Source organism: Anomaloglossus baeobatrachus, chromosome 2, assembly GCF_048569485.1.
Source record: "Anomaloglossus baeobatrachus isolate aAnoBae1 chromosome 2, aAnoBae1.hap1, whole genome shotgun sequence".
Classification (NCBI taxonomy): domain Eukaryota; kingdom Metazoa; phylum Chordata; class Amphibia; order Anura; family Aromobatidae; genus Anomaloglossus; species Anomaloglossus baeobatrachus.
This window is the reverse complement of record NC_134354.1, coordinates 158,587,456-158,606,836: the sequence shown is the minus strand read 5'-3', so window position 1 is coordinate 158,606,836 and position 19,381 is coordinate 158,587,456. Positions and strand designations below refer to the sequence as shown.

The window sequence follows — 19,381 nt, the reverse complement described above, 5'->3', positions numbered from 1 at the left end:
CCTGGTGTGAGCGTAAACAGCTTTCTCAGCTCTGTTGCATTGCTAAATCTAAAAATTCTGATTGTATCATAACCACTGCAAAATGATACATCGTTTGCTACATTATGGTAGGGTATGTTTGCCTACATTATGCTGTTGTCAGATGAAGTAGCAAAAATACGTTGACAGATTCTCCTTAATGCCATCCTGTGACAGTTATAATCACCAAAAATTCTGCAGTGAGATCAGGAGAGCAAAGCGCAATTCTTACATGTCTCAAATTGGTAACTTCTGCTCTAATTTAAATTCAACTTTGGAGGCAGATTCTTGGGGAGATCAGTGTTCAACCAATAGTTCTTCACAGTTCATTTACAAATAAGATAAGGATAGATTTCTCTAGAATGACACATCAGTTAACAGATATTAAGGTATCATTTTATACAACTTTCTATGACTCATATAGACAGCTTGAGAGAGTTGATCCTAGTTACAGATTCCCTTTAAGTTCAGGTGAGGAGATCCGTGGCCAGTTAGAGCTTCATGTCCTGTACTTGGATTTTGTTTTAGGAACATTTGAATGAGGTCTTAACCTTATTGAGTTCAAAGTTTTGCTATTATGTCACTGAGATCAGGCATTTCCGTCTACTCCAAACAATCAACTTGTAAATGTGATAACTATTAGAATTTTTGTATTTTGTCAGGTTGTTTTTGCTGCATTTATTACTATGGAAGGAATAAAACCCATCATCAAATGTATTACAGCCATTAACAAAAAATCATGTTACAGTGTAGGTCACACAAATAACTAAAATATTAAGGTAGGAACACACATGCACTCTGACATCTAGCAATACAAACTGGCTCTTCCTTTTCAACTTCATAGCTGTTTTGTATACATCTCTGTGGGACAATACACCTAGACAAGTATGGTAAGACATAAAAAGTTCACACTTAAAAAATATAGTGTATGTAGACTGCCCTATACATGGATGAGCAAAAGGGTAACAATGTTTTGAACTTTTGACTTTCAGGCTCCATATCTCACCATCCATTTCATCTTTGAATGTGAGACTAATTTCATTTTATAGACCTTGGCATTTCAAACATAAATTTGACTTGAAAATATGTATCATATGATTAGTTATGCATATTCTTGTCATGTCACTGTATTGTTACTGTTTTGCTCCTAAAAACCTAAATTTTAATTTTTATTATTTTGTTAGTATTTTGTAAATCCTACTTTGTCTTTCTACCCTGCCTGAATCCTTCTGGGCTTCTTCTTTAGCATATTCAAGTATTTCTCAAACAAAATCTGATCCCAGGTCTCTTCTACACATTCCCAATGTTGGTGCATACTGTAAACTCACTTGGGTATGTATACAGCTTTTTGTTCAACTCTACCCACAAGTGTTCAATTATACTGGGGAGCCAATCTAGCATCTCTAGTTCATTGTCATTGAACCATTTCTTTGCCAACCTTCATATACATTGGAACACTTAAGCCTGCTTTACACGTTGCAATTAGTTGTACAATCGCATTTGCGATGTGACACGCCCAGGTTGCATACGGGATCTTATGAGATTGAACGTAGGTCATTTATTTGCTGTCACACAAGCGTTAGTAGTCTATGTTAAATTGATCAATTTTGTGTGCGATCCTTTAGATCATGTGTTCTGTGACGTATGCATTGGGCACCCTTTTTTTTTTTTTTTATTTATTGACTTGCCAAGCGTGTGTAATGTGTAGGAATGCGTTTTTACTATGTCATCTGCCATTCAGCTCTGCTACATGGCCGCTGACAGCAGACACAGACAGCCATGTAGCAGAGCTGAATGGCAGATGACAGCAGACACAGAAAGAGCCGCACGATCAGAATGAACTCCGGTTAACTTCACTCGACTTCATTGTCATGCTGCGGCTCTGTCTGTGTCGCGTCCTGATTAGCGGTCGCCAGTGAAGGACTCACCGGTGACCGCTAATCTCCTGAGTAACTGAATTGAGCAGCCCTCTCTCATACTCACCGATCCCCGAAAAAAACCCCACAAACATATACTCTGGTTCACCACTTTAATAAGCCCGAAAAAGCCCTCCATGTCCGGCGTAATCCAGGATGCTCCAGCGTTGCATCCAGCTCTGCTGCATGGAGGTGACCGGAGCTGCAGAAGACACAGCCGCTCCTGTCAGCTCCATGCAGCAACTGAAGACAGCCACGCGATCAGCTGAGCTGTCACTGAGGTTACCCGCGGCCACCGCTGTATCCAGTGACAGCGGGTAACCTCAGTGACAGCTCAGCTGATCGCGCTATTTCCTTCATTAGCTGCGTGGAGCTGACAGGAGCGGCTGTGTCTTCTGCAGCTCCGGTCACCTCCATGCAGCACAGCTGGAAGCGACACTGGAGCATCCTGGATTACTCCGGACATGGAAGGCTTTTTCGGGCTTATTAAAGTGGTGAACCAGGGTATATATTTGTGTTTTTTATTTCTAATAAAGGATTTTTTCGGGTGTGTGTGTTTATTTACTGTCACTTACAGAATAATCATGGAAGGTATCTTGGGGAGATGCCTGACATGATTAATCTAGGATTTATTGGCAGCTATGGGCTGCCAATAACTCCTTATTACCCCGATTTGCCAACGCACCAGGGCAAATCGGGAAGAGCCGGGTACAGTCCCAGAACTGTCGCATCTAATGTATGCGGCAATTCTAGGCTGCTGCTGGCTGGTATTGTTAGGATGGGGGGCTCTCCATAACGTGGAGCTCCCCATCTTCAGAATACCAGCCTTCAGCCGTATGGCTTTATCTGGCTGGTTTTAAAATTGGGGGGGACCGCACGCCGTTTTTTTTAATTATTTAATTATTTATTTCACTGCACAGTATAGACACGCCCACCGGCTGCTGTGATTGGGTGCAGTGAGACACCTGTCACTCAGCGTGGGGGCGTGTCTCACTGCAACCAATCATAGGCGCCGGTGGGCGGGGAAAGCAGGGAATATGAGATTGTTTAATGAGCGGCTGGCTTTTTCAAAATAGTGAAAGCCGCCGGAGCAGTGTGAATGCCGTGCAGCGCCGCGCCGGTGATCGGGGATTGGTGAGTATGAGAGAGGGGGTAAGAGGGATAGACTGACATGGACAGAGAGAGAGGGACAGAGATAGTGACCGACTGACAGAGATTAGTGAATGACAGACATTGTGAGGCGCTTCAGAACGCAGCTTTACAGCTGCGCTCTGAAGCGGACCTTTTTTAAGCTGCGGTGCAGAGCGCACACCTGCGCACATAGCCTCAGACATCAAAATCGTATGAGGGATGTCACACGTTTCAATTGACTAGGTTCGTGCAACAAAACGTTCAATTCTAGACAAAGATACGATGTGTTTGCGATCAACGGTTTTGCGTTCAATCCTGATCGCACGTAGGTGTCACACGCAGATACCTCACTAACGATGCTGGATGTGCGTCACTTACAACTTGACCCCAACAACGGATTGTGAGATATATTGAAGCGTGTAAAGCGGGCTTTAGTCATCTATGTATTCAATGCCTTTGGCTGTAAAACAACCACATATCATCAAGCTTCCTGAACCAAACTTGACAGTTCCGTCAATTTCTCAATTCTATAGCTTCTTTTTCCCTTGTTTCCTTCAGACCCATTTGCACCCATCAGAGCCCAGTCTATTGATTTTCTTTGCATAGCTCAAAACACCCTTTTCCAATCTTCTACTGTACATTTTTGAACTTTCCTTGCAAATCTGAGCCAACGATATTGCAGTTGAGGCTTCTTCACCTTTTTTCAGGCTATCATTCTAGACTTGTGTAATGTGCATCGTATGGTGCTTGCATGGACATCTGAGATGTCACTATTACGAAGCATAAGAGCCACCTCCACTGCCGTGTTTGTGCCACTAGAACTGTTAGACCTTGTGATGAGCCGACTTGTTGACTCCAATATTTTATTTTACCTGGACATCCACCTCTTTTTTTTGAATTAATGGATGGACTATATCTCATATTCTTCCAACAGTCTTGACACTCACATGATGCATTTTGGCAATTTTCTTGGTTGAGAGACTGCTATGAATGAGCTAAATGATGCTGTTTCTCTTTTCTGTGGAAATCTTCTTCTTGGCTGCTCCTCGATTTGAACCAGTAACCTTTCACTTGGGAATCAACCTACTAACACACTGGGCTATTAGGGAAAGTGAGAACAGCTTGTAATTTGTAGTATACAGGAAGAAAAAGATTTTTCCACCACCAAGAGCAAAACATATACAATGTAGTGAAATGACAAGAATCTGCATAATTAATCATATGCTAAGTAGCTGCCAGTCAAATTTATGTATGAGATAGTCAAGATGATTGTCTAAAATTATGGTAGTCTCACTTTCAAAGCTGTAATGGATGCTTAGATATGGAGCCTGAAAGTCAAAAGGCCAAAATATTGTTACCCTTTTGCTCCTCAGTGATAGTATATTTCTTCAAAATATCTTGGATAAAAAAACAACAGAGTAAATCTTAGTAGCATTCACTAGAATCAGATATGAAGTATTCATGAAATCAACATAGACTAGAATTATATCCATCTTTTCTTCATTTTTTGTAATATATAATTTTTGTGATATATGTAATTTTTTGTAATATATTTCTATTTTGTTATTAGATAATAATATCTTTCCAGCTTGGATTTTTATTGTGATTTTACCAGCTTTGTTTGCTGCTCTTGCTTTCTACTTATGTAAAAGGTAAAACATTTGTATTCATTTGTGCTAAGGATAGCTCATGTAGTACTGCTCTTCATATTTGAAGAGAATCTGTTAGTAACATTAACGTCGCTAATCCGCTTTTATGACCATTCTGGTCTTTGAAGTGTAAATCTATAAACACCTGTTTATCTTTTTATGTTGCTTCACTCCTGAGAAATTAGTGTAATAATGGTTTATTATTTAAAAGAGATGAGCGAACCAGAGGCTCAGTGTTACTTTACAAAAAATGGAATTCGGTTTCGGAGCTCTGATGCTTTATGTATGCAAACCAATCATGTAAGCATTGCTGTGTGCTCGGTGCTCAGACTAGTGAGAGCCGCTTGCAGTCTTTGACTGGCTCTCACTGGGGGTAACAACAGCATGATCATATATAGTGTGCTCCCCCTCAAAAAAATGGAAAAACCCTTCTTACCTGCCCCCGGAAGTGATCCGTTTATGGCTGTCTCTATTTGGGCAGACCCAAACTGCCCAATTATTGACTTCTACTGGGATGCAGGTCAAGTCCTGGTCCCATACCAAACTTTATCTGAAGTCTGGCTGACCCCGACAAACCGAAGTTCCATAGTTTTAGTCATCTCTATTATTTTACACTATGCAACCTCTTAAATGATTCTGATCTCAGACAGCAGTAACTTAGTATGGATGACTTAGGGATAATACATGCTGTATATATTCTACTGCAATCAGCCACAACTATAAAACTAATAATCAAAGTTAATAACATTGATAATCTCAGTGCAATATTCTGTGCTGAGATGGAATATATTAGGCAGCAAATGAACAGTCAGTACTTGAAGATGAAGAAAAAAGCAGAAACATATCCAAAATGGAAGGTCTTATGGGCTGCCCAGGTATACAATAATTACTACCTACCAAAAGAGGTCCAAGGACAACTAGTAAATCAATGACAGATATAGAATTACAAGGCTCATTAAAGTGGAAAAAGAAAGCTTGCCCATTCCTGTAGCACATACTGGTAAAAATGGTAATGGTAGGTCACGTAATAGAAAAGGCCTTTAGAACACACTGAACATGAGATAAGCTTCACAGTGAATCAGGAGAAATATACTACATTTCTAATTGGAGGTATTTGCTATTATTATTATTATTATTATTACTACACCTACTACATATTGGGATAGGATCTTGGAGATGGGAATAACCCTTTAAAGCATCTGCTGCTAAATGTTTGGGGCTCATCTGGTGAGGTTGATACTCTAAAGGGGGCTTTACACGCTGCAACATCATTAGCGATTGCTAGCGATGTTGCGAGCGATAGCGCCCGCCCCCGTCGTTCGTGCGACATGTGGTGATCGCTGCCGTAGCGAATAATATCGCTAAGGCAGCGTCACATGCACATACCTGTTCAGCGACGTCGCTGTTGCTGCCGAACAATCCCTCCTTCAAGGGGGAGGTGCCATCGGCATCACAGCGACGTCACAGCGGCATCACAAAACGGCCGTCCAATAGAAGAGGAGGGGACGAGATGAGCCACCGGAACATGCTGCCCACCTCCTTCCTTTCTTCTTTTCCGGTGGACGCAGGTAAGATGATGTTCGTCATTCCTGCGGTGTCACACATGGCAATGTGTGGTGCCGCAGGAACGACGAACAACCAGCGGCATGCACCACCAACGATATTAAGAAAAGGAGCGACGTGTCAATGATCAACGATTTTTGCCGTTTTTGCGATCGTTGATCCTCGTTCCTAGCTGTCACACGCTGTGATGTCACTAACGACGCTGGATGTGCGTCACAAACACCGTGACCCCGATGATATATCGTTAGCGATGTCGCAGCCTGTAAAGCCCCCTTTAGTCATAGATTTGGATGAGAAACTTGGACCAAAAGCAATGAAGTAGAGGAACAGCAATAGTCTTGATGGATGACACTTGAATCATTGACAACTAGGAAAGCTGGGTAATTAGGGCATAAGAATAACAAGTGGACTAGGCAGAAGAGATGAAGTAGTGCCATGTATGCAGAAACACAAGTGAACAGTACTGTATAGCAAACTGATAACTTCCAGCAAGGAAGCAGTTAATCACAGGCATGCAATCTGATATCTTACAACAGAGCAATGATTTAACACAGGAGTAACCAAATATTAATGCAGCCTGGCATCTTCGAGTAAGACAATGGTCAATAACAGCGATGTAATAGAAAAGTACATGCAAACCAGAGACATGACTAGTGGATTTGTTTAAAATAATATATGGTTTGTAATAATTAATTTGGTAGTGAGATTTATTTTTTTGTGTATTCTGTAAATTTAGCATTTAGAATTTGAAATTTGATATGTTTTGAGGAAATGAGATATAAAAAATTGTTTCAGTGGAACCAGCCATTTTTCTGTTGAAACCATTTCAGTGTTCAACCATAGTTGCTGATGGCTTTAGCGAACAGCTGATTTCAGACATTGTAGTAAGAAAAATTACATACAGGACGTTCACATTAGTAGCCTACCGTGTAACACATGGATGGAACAGATTTGATAGTTTGGACAAGACTGAGTGTGAGACTACACTTGACATCTATTAACCCATTGAGACATTTGGTCACCATGGTAATGCATATTAATGGTATATTATGTCTGTCTTATGTCCATTACACTGTGAAGGTGTAGGAAAGCATCTCAGCAACCATTAACTGTAATTTTGGGAAACTATGTTATCATTGTTTATTATTATTATTATTATTATTATTATTATTATTATTATTATTATTATTATTATTATTTACCTCCTGCCTCTATTTACAGAAAAATATAGTCTTCTAGTAATTATATTTTCTGCTAATTAACTGTGTATTAATTTCCTAGACAATAATGTAACTTATTATTTTGCAGATATATGAAAAAACTGCTCATTACTCCAATTCCACATCCTTCTCAAAATATTAAAACTTGGTTATATATGGATCGATCAAATGATATAAGACTGCAGGTAAATTTCTCTTCACCACTCCAGCATTTTTGATATTTTATGGATGGCGTGATGCTTCTAATCTAATTTCCCTGCATTTCGGCTAAGGCTGGAGTCACACTAGCATATACTATCTGATGCGAGAACACCCATACATTTGAATGGGTGTTCTCGCATCAGATACTATATGCTAGTGTTGAACCGATTTGTGAATGCATTTGCAGCACGCTGCAGTTTTTTTTCCTCATGCCGAATCAGCATGATAAAGAAGAACACACCTGCCCTGCCTTATTGACTAGTCTCAGCACAATTTGATTTATTCACTTATGTGATTGAGGCCTTCATCCTCCATCATCTTCATCTGCTATCACTATCGCTCCTGTCAGTCTCACGCAATTTTGACTCACCAGATACAGATCACTACACTATTTCATAGAGTGGGCTGGAGGTCACTTTTCAATGTAAGTCTATGAAAGCCTCAATCTGGCTCTCAAAGGCTTGCATTGAGAGCTAGTGATGTAACTTCTGACTTCCAGCCAGTCAGCGTTTGTGATCACAAGATGGCGCCATGGGACTGGAGTGGTACAGATAAAAGGTAAAAATGCTGTAGTGTGAGTAGAAGTGTAAGGGCACTGACCTAACACTATTTAAGTGTTGAAAAAAGCAAAAAACACTAGATTAGTGCTTTAAATTTTTTTTGGCCCATTGTCCATGAACTTGGAGACATGAGTAGACAACATGTAAAATAAAGATTAAAGTGGCTGTAAAGATAAATTATATCCTACAGTGGATAACTTATTAATCAATGGGGTCTGACCTTTGGTATTTTTATCTTTCTTAGAATGGAGTGGCAGTGCAAAAAGCAGCTACTGCTCCATTAATTCCTTATGAGGCTGATGGAAAAAGCTGGCCACAACTCTTCGGAGCCCATTAAGTAATACAAATTGAGGAGAAAGCACCATCATACTAAGGTGCTTGGTACCAGAAACAAACATTTCAGGCAATCCAATTGGATTGTTTAGAGTACCGAGCATAATGGAAGTTATTGGAAAAATCTGGACTATCTTCTGGGAAAATGCACAACTTTCCTATTGACTTCCACTATACAGGGTAGGCCATTTATATGGATGCACCTAACTAAAATGAGAATGGTTGGTGATATCAACTTCCTGTTTGTGGATAACTAGTATATGGGAGGGGGGAAGCTTTTCAAGATGGGTGGTAACCATGGCGGCCATTTTGAAGTCGGACATTTTGGATCCAACTTTATTTTTTCCAAAGGGAAGAGTGTCATATAACACATCAAACTTATTGAGAATTTCACAAGAAAAACAATGGTCTTCTTGATTTTAACATAACATTGTTTGTTCATTAGTTAATTACAATTTTATGACCACTTATAAAATGTGTTCAAAGTGCTTCCCATTGTGTTGGATTGTCAATGCAACCTTTTTTTCCCACTCTTGACACACTGATAGCAACACCACAGAAGAAATGCTAGCACAGGCTTCCAGTATCCGTTGTTTCAGATGCTGCACATCTTGTATCTTCACAGCATAGACCATTGCTTTCAGATGACCCCAAAGATAAAATTCTAAGGTGGTCAGATCGGGAGACCTTGATAGTCATTCAACTGGCACACGATGACCAATCCACTTTCCAGGACACTGTTGATGTAGGAATGCTCAGACCCGATATCCATAATGTGGTGGTGCACCATCACTAAATGTTGGAATAATAAACATTTCCATAATTGGATGTGATTAATAAAATGTTTCTGTGCTGAGATAATCTTATAAATGTGTGTCTGCTATGTGCTGTGTAATGGCCTTGTCTGACCGTACAGGAACATGGTCTCATCATACCACATCTCCTGGGTAGGGGAGGAAGCAAAAGATTAAGATGACTTTGCAGCATGGGATCATAGCTGACTCTTTCTGTAAGGTAAACCATTTTTAAAAAAATGTTTTACCTCAAAGAAAGAATAATTTGCAATTCCATGCTGTAATGTCTGTATACACTTTTACTTCCTTTTGTGTTGCTCAGTGAAGGGGGCATTCGGTCCCGGACGGTTGCAAATGGGAATGTCTCTCTAGTGGCCGTTGCCCGGTCCTTTAGGGGTGAAAGTTAATGTACGTGACGCCACTTACGGGTTGCAGTTAAGGGTAGAGAACCGCCGCTGCTGAATGTGGGTACTCCCAGGTCTGGTGGTGGTTGCAGCAATGATGTTGGGCCCTCCGCAGGTAGGGCCGTGCCTGGGAGTTGTGAAGGGCAATAACGGAGACCACACAAGGTTGGAACCAACAGTCTCTACTTAATCCAACCCGTGGATGACTGGTTCAGGTCCCATGGAGTATCAGTGCCAATGTAGTGACCCAGGTTTCTCTATGCCCGGCACTCTCTGTTGATTGGGTGCCCGTAGCATAAAGCGTTTGAGGCCCGACTGTCCCTTTTGGGGTATCAGTCTCCTTCTCCATACGGCGGGCAGTGCGGACCCTGTGAGGAGGTAAGTGTCTGAACCCTGATCCAAATGTATTACTAATGCGCCCGGATTATTTGGTTCAGTGAAGTCCATGAAGGTGTCCACACCGTACAGGTGATTATCAAGCCATGTAGAACTGGCACCTGATCTAGGGCCCTGTGCCCTGTGCATACTCCGTACCCGTCCTGGCGACCTCTCTCCTGTGCCCCCGGGTCACTGTTGCATGGACCTAGCTCAAGCACGTCTGCACACCTCCCAGTGTGCCACCGTTCTCTCTCACTCTGTGTGTTTGTCCCCTCCCACCAGGCTGGCTAATCCCATGACTTGTTCCTAACGCTAGGCGACCATCCCCTTACTTGATTAACCCTTTAGCCCCGGTGTGGAGTGGAGAACTAGAATTTTAGTTGTGCTTTGGTGGTATCGGCACTGGTACTCCAGGTCCCAGGGGGTAAGTCCTGCATCCCCAAGATAATGCAGTTCCTTGCAGTGCCCTGAGTGGCTCAAGGGCGCTACACTTACCTACCCAGGAGCTGTGGTATGATCAGACCATATCTCTGTACGGTCAAATGATTGATTGCTTTCAGTGAGAGAAGCAAGATTATAATTTTGAAGTTGTGATACCTTTTAATGGCTAACTAAAATAAAATAAAATGTATTAAAGCAAGCTTTCGAGACATCTCAGGTCTCTTCATCAGACATGGTATGACAAAACTTTTTTTCCTGTACGGCAGACATGGCCGTTACACAGTACATAGCAGGTGTAACGTCCGGGTGGTGGAACCTCTGGACCGTACACCGGTTTCCCTTGAGGAGGCAGCCAGGCAGGTCACCCCGCCAGAGGGTCTGGGTGCACGGCGGCCGAAGCACTATTGGTAGCCGGACAGTCCGTATGGGAGCAGGAAAGGTGGATGGAGTTCTGGACGGTGGTCCGGGTGACGAGGCTCAGAGTCCGAGGCCAGGTGGTAAGGTCAGGCGGGATCCGGGACTTGCTGAGCGATGGAACGGGTCACCAAGCGGAGCCAGGGACTGGAGACAGGCGGAGCTGCAGAGATGGTGGAACATCCGCCGAAGTCACCGTCAGGGTACGGGAATGAGCGTGGTTCGGAGCGGCTGGCGTGGCAGGACAGGCTCTACGAGACAGGACAGGGTTAATGCAGGCAAGGTACAAGGCAAAGCAATAGGGGACCTGAACACTAGCTTACTAAACACGTAGAACAGGCCCCGCCCACCAAGAAAGAGAACCCTTATATACCCTGTACCTTTCTATGCAATATCCTGTTTCTGGTTGCTGGCCCTTTAAGAAAGGGTCAATGACCGTGCGCGCGCCCTAATGCGCATGCGCGAGGCCCGTGTGCCAGAAGTCAGTCCAGGAAGCGGTGAGGAGGAGGCAGGAGCGCCCGGCTGGGAGTCCCACCTCGCAGAGGAGCGCCGGGAGCGGGGAGCAGGACGCGTGGAGGCTGCAGGCGGGGACGATGAGGACGGGACCGGAGTGGTGAGCAGGGGACGCCGCCGGGGAGCGGGAAGCGGGCCACAGGGACCGGAGAACGGGACAAGGGGACCGGGAAGCGTGACAGCAGGGACACATATGTAAGATTATCTCAGCACAAGAACATTTTTTGAGGAAATTATTATTATTTCAAGATCTATTTTAAAATAAACTTGGTTTATGGAACAACCGCTTTAAATTTATATTGAGCTAAACTTTATATGATTTAACAGTTAGTTCTAACAATGTGAATTTATCCATGAGGCCAATGGACCAATTACAATAAGGCCCTGTCACACACAGAGATAAATCTGCGGCAGATCTGTGGTTGCAGTGAAATTGTGGACAATCAGTGCCAGGTTTGTGGCTGTGTACAAATGGAACAATATGTCCATGATTTCACTGCAACCACAGATCTGCCAAAGATTTATCTCTGTGTGTGACGGGGCCTTTACTCTGTGGCGTGTGGTATGCATGGAGCTATTCTTCCCTAGAAGCTTTGTACATATGGTCTGCTGCCGATTTCTGTATTCTTAGCTGTCAGTGAAAATTAGACTTGTAGCCATGTGATCACTGCAACCAATCACAGGCTGTGGTAATAAGTGACACCATTTCACTGCTGGAGGTTGGATTTACAGAAGTTGATGGTGAACTAGATCAGAGCAGAAGAATGTTAGACAATTTACAGCAGCAAATCAACAATAAAACATACACCAAAAGCTTCACAGTTTGGTGCAGATTTGCCCCTGTGGAATCCCTTGCTTTGTACACTGTTTAGTTCATGTATATGTACATTTTTGGAATGTGTGGCTTTATACTGTACCTTTTTGTGCCAGCAACATACGTTGAGGCATACAACGTTAAGGCTATGTGCGCACTTACCGGATTTTGCCGCGGATTTTTCGCGGATTTGCTGCATGTTTCGCTGCAGAAAATGTTCATAACATCTCTGCAGTGAATCACCAGCAAATCCTATGGAGAAAAAAAATCCTGTGCGCACTGGGCGGAATTTGACAGCTGCATGTTTTGCTGCGGGATTCCCGCAGCAAAAACAAGTGCATGTCACTTCTTTTCCGCACATCGCTGCGGGATTTCACTCCATTGACTCCAATGTTAATCATGAAATCCCGCAGGGAATAACGCAGGCAGCAAATTCTGTGCGGTTCACTGCGTTTTGCTGCGTTATTCCCTGCGGTATTTCGCGGTTTACCTCCGGTAATGTACATCACTTGTCTGCGGTTTGCAGGGAAGTGATGTCATTACAGGAAGAGGAAGCCGTGCAGAGTAAACACACACAGATCACACTCACACAGACATCACAGACACATAGAACACATAGACACAGACACATAGAACATACATAGAAAGAAAACGGAAATATAGAAAACAAAGAACGTGGGCTCCGCTGCATATTTACCTTCCAGCCGAGGTAAGCACACAGCGGCGGCCCGGTATTCTCAGGCTGGGGAGGGAGAGGGGCAGGGTTAATGTCCCCCGCCTCACTCCCCCTCCGGCAGCCGAGAATATCAGCCGCAGCTGCCCCAAGACTGTCGCATCCATTATGCGGCAGCACCGGCGTGTCCTCGGCTCTTCTTGCCGCCGTGTAGCAGTGGCAGCAAGGTAATACAAGGGGTTAATGGGGGTGGGGGACCACCGCCATTAACTCCAGGCTTGATCATGGCAGCGTCTATGTGACAGCTGACATGATCAACCCATAAGTAAAGTGAATAAAACACAGACACCGAAAAATCCTTTATTTTAAATAAAACAAACAAGCCTCGTTCACCATTTTATTAACCCCTCCCGCACCAAAGCTCCGGCGTAATCCACCGCTCCGGCGTAATCCACAGGTCCTGCGCTGCTTCCATCCAGCCGCGACTGACACAGCGCTGAATGAAAGCAGCAGACAGCAGAGGTAATTACCGGTCATTTCCCACGGCCGGTAATGTGAACTCACTGCCGACCGTGGGAAATGCAGCGATCTGTCCTCTATCCCTCTATCTGTCTGTCTATCTATCCCTCTATCTGTCTGTCTATCTATCTATCTATCCCTCTATCTATTCTTCTGTCTATCTACTATCTCAGAATTAAATGACTTTTTTTTTTTTTTTTTTTTCTTCAATGTGCTTTATTGCATTGAATGCAATAAAGCACATCCCAAACCGCACGCGGCAAAACCGCGGCAATACCGCGAACAATACCGCGGTAAAACCGCAGCAAACCGCGGCAAACCGCATGCGGTTTTCGGGTGCGGTTTCCCGCGGTTTTTTACTGCGGGTGCGGTAATCTTTGAGAGCATGCGGAATTTTCTCAAGAAAATTCCATTTCCCAGTGCACACAAGGCCTAAAGGGAACCTGTCATCAGAAATTTAGCTTTAAACCTAAAAGTTTCCCCCTCTGCAGCTCCTGGGCTGCATTCTAGCAAGGTTCCTGTACTTTTTGTGCCCTCTTTGAAACCAAATTAAACACTTTATAAAGTTGTACCTTTTTGCCTGCAATTCTTGTAAATTATCCATGGGGGCGGGCTCTCTTGCGTCCGTTGCTGTCCCTCCTGTAGATTGACGCCGCCCCCCATTGCTCCATTTCATATCATTTCAGGATGCCGCCCACTGCGCCCGAGGTCCCGTGCATGCGAGGACCGCTGGTGACGTGGTCGCAGGCAAGAGATTATGGGCGGCGCTGTGATTGCATCGCAAGTGCCCGCCCATAAACTCGTGACCGCGATCTCCCCTCTGCCTCCAGCATTCTGCGCAAGCGCTGGAAGATGACCCAACGTCACCTCCTTCCCATCCTGCCCTGCAGCAGGAAATAGATGGGAGGAGTGGAGCAGGACACCCCAGGATACGAGGAGACGCGGAGAGGATCTGAGCGACGTACACAGTAAAAAACATGTAAAATCAAACAAAGACACACATTGTCTTCTGAAAAATGAAAAGCACTAAACGTTTGTTTGTTTTTTTGGAACCTGTGCTGTGCTGCTCCGCTCCTCCCATCTATTTCCTGCTGCAGGGCAGGATGGGAAGGAGGTGACGTTGGGTCATCTTGCTCATATTCCTTAATGTATTTAAAACAATATAATTTGAATTATTATTTTTTCTTTGTTTTTCCCTTACAGACAAATATTGCAACGCAAAATGAACAGTCTGTACCTCTTACCGAAATAGAGATTGTAACAACTGCCTGAGATTGCGATTGGAAACCTTCCCGTGTATTCACGGCTTGTTCTCTAAACCAAACATAAAATTATACAAGAAACTACCATAACTAAAAACAATAAACAGTCAATAAATGCTATATATATAAATAGATATTTGCATCAGAACCAGAATACCAAATTCAATACAAAAGGAGAGTCAACTCAAAAGAGTATACACAGACATACAATTCTGTTTGCCTCATAAACTCCATATATTAAAAGATAATAATATGATCTGGATTCAACTGTTTAAAATAAGTAGGATCTGAAGTAATGGATGTCACATAGAGATAAGGAATTCGGTGCATTTCCAGATGAAGAAATGGGATTTCACTTTGAAACGGGTTGAATAAAGCACCTTCATCTACTACCCAGCAAGTTTGGATCCTTTTCATCTACAGCAGCACAGTTCTTAATCCACGTTTCTCCTAGTTCCTACATAGAGATAAGATAATTGATTCAATGCTAACTGAATTTGCAATGAATTTTTAGGAATTTACTGAACTCAGTAAGTTTGGGCAATTTGGAATTCAATTTGTGTAAATAAACTAAAACAGTTGCTGCCATTTTATTTTACAAACTGCAGAATACATCTTCCAGACAAGGCTTGCATGACATCAGGCTCGGCCCTATCCAATAAAGCCTTACAGCTATCACTGCCAATCAGGAGAGACTACTGTAAACCAGAGAGGCTCCATAGGTTTGGAGTATAGATTTCCAGGGACATTGTGGGACCACTACACAATGGATTATTTGAGATTTTCATGTTTTGTTTTGTTTTTTAAATAAATTGGGGAACAATCGATAGTGATGAGGAGGAGGGAGGAGGCTTTATTCAAATAAACGATTTCTTCCTGCGTGTTTGTGTTTTTAACTTTACACTTACAGGGTTAGTAATGGGAATGTCTGATAGACGCCCATTTATTACTCAACTCTGGGCTTGATGCCAGCTGACATTACATAGCTGTTATCAAAAAAGCACAAAAAACAGCAAATTTGAAGCACTCCACAAGAATGATCTATGGATAAACCACTGTTATTGATTGTAGAAAAAACAACTAAAAACAGCAAAGGAAAAACCCAAATTAGAAACATCTATAATGCAGATGCCCTAACTAGAAGATTACATCAGAAATTTACCACTAGAGGCCACAGAAAACATATACCTCATGTAGAAATAGCCACAATTCATATGTTGGATGGTGACGAGGAGGAGGGCAAAGCACCCTATGCATGTTGCTACCGAATGCTAGCTTCTTCAGGGATAGGTGATTCTCTCCTGTTTTTGGAAAACAGATATGGTAAAGCAGGCAGGTTTGCTTTACCTTAGCACCTTAGCAGGTTGTCAAAAATGGAAGACCTCATGCAATTTTAAAAAAATATTTCATTTTTAACCCCTTCAGCCCCCAGCCTGTTTTCACCTTAAAGACCCGGCCATTTTTTGCAATTCTGACCAGTGTCACTTTGACAGGTTATAACTCTGGAACACTTCAACGGATCCTGGCGATTCTGAGATTGTTTTTTCGTGACATATTGTACTTCATGTCAGTGGTAAATTTAGGCCGATATGTTTTGCGTTTATTTGTGAAAATTTCGGAAATTTAGCGAAAATTTTGAAAATTTTGCAATTTTCAAAATTTGAAATTTTATGCCCATAAATCTGAGAGATATGTCACACAAAAAAGTTACTAAATAACATTTCCCACATGTCTACTTTACACCAGCACAATTTTTGAAAAAAAAAAAATTTCCGTTAGGAAGTTAGAAGGGTTCAAAGTTCATCACCAATTTCTCATTTTTCCAACAAAATTTACAAAAAAAAATTGTTTAGGTACCACATCACATTTGGAGTGATTTGAGAAACCTAGGCGACAGAAAATACCCAAAAGTGACCCAATTCTAAAATCTGCACCCCTCACTCTGCTCAAAACCACATCCAAGAAGTTTATTAAGCCTTTAGGAGCTTCACAGCAACCAAAGCAATGTAGACGAAAAAATGAAAATTTTACTTTTTTAACACAAAAATGTCACTTTAGCCATAAAAATTAGTATTTTCACAAGGGTATCAGGAAAAATGCATCATAAAATGTATCGTGCATTTTCTCCTGAGTACGCAGATACCCCATATATGGTGGTAATCAAATGTTTGGGCACACAGCAGGACTCGGAAGGCAAGGAGCGCCATTTGAATTTTTGAGTGCAAAATTAGCTGCACTCATTAGCGGACGCCATGTCGGGTTTGAAGACTCCCCGAGGTGCCTAAACAATGGAGCTCCCCCACAAATTACCCCATTTTGGAAACTAGAGCCCTCAAATATTTTTTCTAGATGTTTGATGTGCACTTTGAACCCCTGGGGGCTTCACAGAAGTTTATAACGTTGAGCCGTGAAAAGAAAAAAAATTTTTTTTACCACAAAACTGTTGCTTCAACCAGGTAGCTTTTTTTTATCACAAGGGTATCAGGAAAAAATGCACCATAAAATTTATGGTGCATTTTCTCCTGAGTACGCAGATACCCCATATGTGGTGGAAATCAAATGTTTGGGCGCACGGCAGGACTCGGAAGGCAAGGAGCGCCATTTCACAGCAAAATTGGTTGGAATTATTAGCGGACGCCATGTTTCATTTGGAGACCCCCCTGAAGTGCCTAAACAATGGAGCTCCCCCACAATTGACCCCATTTTGGAAACTAGACCCCTCATGGAATTTATCTAGCTGTTTAGTGAGCACTTTGAACCCCTGGAGGCTTCACAAACGTTTGTAATGTTCAGCCGTGAAAATATTTTATTCTTTTTTTTACCACAAAATTGTTTTTTCAAACAGGTAGCTTTTTTTTCCACAAGGGTATCAGAAAAAAATGCACCATAAAATGTATTGTGCAATTTCTCCTGAGTACGACGATACCTCATATGTGGTGGAAATCAATTGTTTGGGCGTACGGCGGGGCTCAGAAGAGAAGGAGCGCCATTTCACAGTAAAATTGATTGGAATTATTAGCAGACGCCATGTTTCATTTGGAGACCCCCTGAGGTGCCTAAACAATGGAGCTCCCCCACATGTGATCCCATTTTGGAAACTAGACCCCCCCCATACAAAAAAAATTAGTTTGGCGAAATAAAAAATACAGACATCAGTAAAAAAAAAAAAAAAAAAAAAGAGCGCCTGCCACTAAGACCAGTGCCAAACGTGAGAGCAATGCACGAGTCTCGCATCGCATCATCCACTGCAGTCTGGAAGCGAGCAACTGCGCTGGATAATGCGATGCAAGAGGGCGGGGCGGCAGATGAGAAAGAGCGCAGCGGATGGAAAATGGGAAAGGGCGCAGCGGATGGAGGAGCGGCAGAGGATGGGAAAGGGCGCAGCGGATGTATGAAAAATGGCGCAGCGGATGGATGGGAAATGGCGCAGCGGATGGATGGGAAATGGTGCAGCGGATGGAGGAGCGGCAGAGGATGGGAAAGGGCGCAGCGGATGGATGATGGGAAATGGCGCAGCGGATGGATGGGAAATGGCGCAGCGGGTGGAGGAGCGGCAGAGGATAGGGGGGGTGAGATGGGGATACCTACCTTACAGGATGGATCTAGGCAGCAGGATCACAGCAGACAGAAGAGGCAGCAGATGAAGGAGGCAACAGATCGAGGAGGGTGAGAGGGGGCAGTAGATGGAAAATGGGAGAGAGCAGGCAGCAGATCGGGGAGGGGGGCAGAGTCTGATGCGAGAGAGAGATGGCACATGTAGGGGAAGGGAGGGGGGCTTGCAGCACATGTAGGGGGAGGGAGGGGGGCTTGCAGCACATGTAGGGGGAGGGAGGGGGGCTTGCAGCACATGTAGGGGGAGGGAGGGGGGCTTGCAGCACATGTAGGGGGAGGGTGGCTGGCTTGCAGCACATGTAGGGGGAGGGTGGCTTGCAGCACATGTGCTGCAAGCCAGCCACCCTCCCCCCACATGTGCTGCAAGCCAGCCACCCTCCCCCCACATGTGCTGCAAGCCAGCCACCCTCCCCCCACATGTGCTGCAAGCCAGCCACCCTCCCCCCACGTGGGGGGAGGGTGGCTTGCAGCACATGGAGGGAAAGGTGGTGTGGCGATGGAGAAGGGGCAGCCGATGAAGGAGGCGGCGGCGGCGGCCGCCGCCGATCGGGGGCAGCAGCGGCTGAAAAAGGTGGGTGCGACGGCGGCGGGGACAGTGGCGAGCATGGCGGCGGGGACGGCGGTGGATCGGGAGCGGCGGCGGGGACAGCGGTGGAGCGGGAGCATGGCGGCGGAGACAGCGGTGCAGCGGGAGCATGGCGGCGGGGACGGCGGTGGATCGGGAGCGGCGGCGGGGAGAGCGGTGGAGCGGGAGCATGGCGGCGGAGACAGCGGTTGCAGCGGGAGCATGGCGGCGGGGACGGCGGTGGATCGGGAGCGGCGGCGGGGACAGCGGTGCAGCGGGAGCATGGCGGCGGAGACAGCGGTGCAGCGGGAGCATGGCGGCGGGGACGGCGGTGGATTGGGAGCGGCGGCGGGGACAGCGGTGCAGCGGGAGCATGGCGGCGGAGACAGCGGTGCAGCGGG

General features: G+C 44.3%; 1 protein-coding gene across 2 annotated transcripts in view; it reads left to right on the top strand.

Annotated features, from left to right (window-relative positions):
* Positions 1-15,642, top strand: part of LOC142287665 (interleukin-5 receptor subunit alpha-like) — a 131,388-nt gene extending 115,746 nt beyond the window's left edge. For both annotated transcript variants that reach the window (XM_075333456.1, XM_075333457.1), the window contains exons 9-11: positions 4,636-4,717; positions 7,586-7,682; positions 14,745-15,642. In XM_075333456.1, coding sequence (XP_075189571.1) covers positions 4,636-4,717; positions 7,586-7,682; positions 14,745-14,813 — 248 coding nt within the window. In that variant the 3' untranslated portion in view covers positions 14,814-15,642. The remainder of the gene's footprint in view (positions 1-4,635; positions 4,718-7,585; positions 7,683-14,744) is intronic.
* Positions 15,643-19,381: the final 3,739 nt, after the last annotated feature.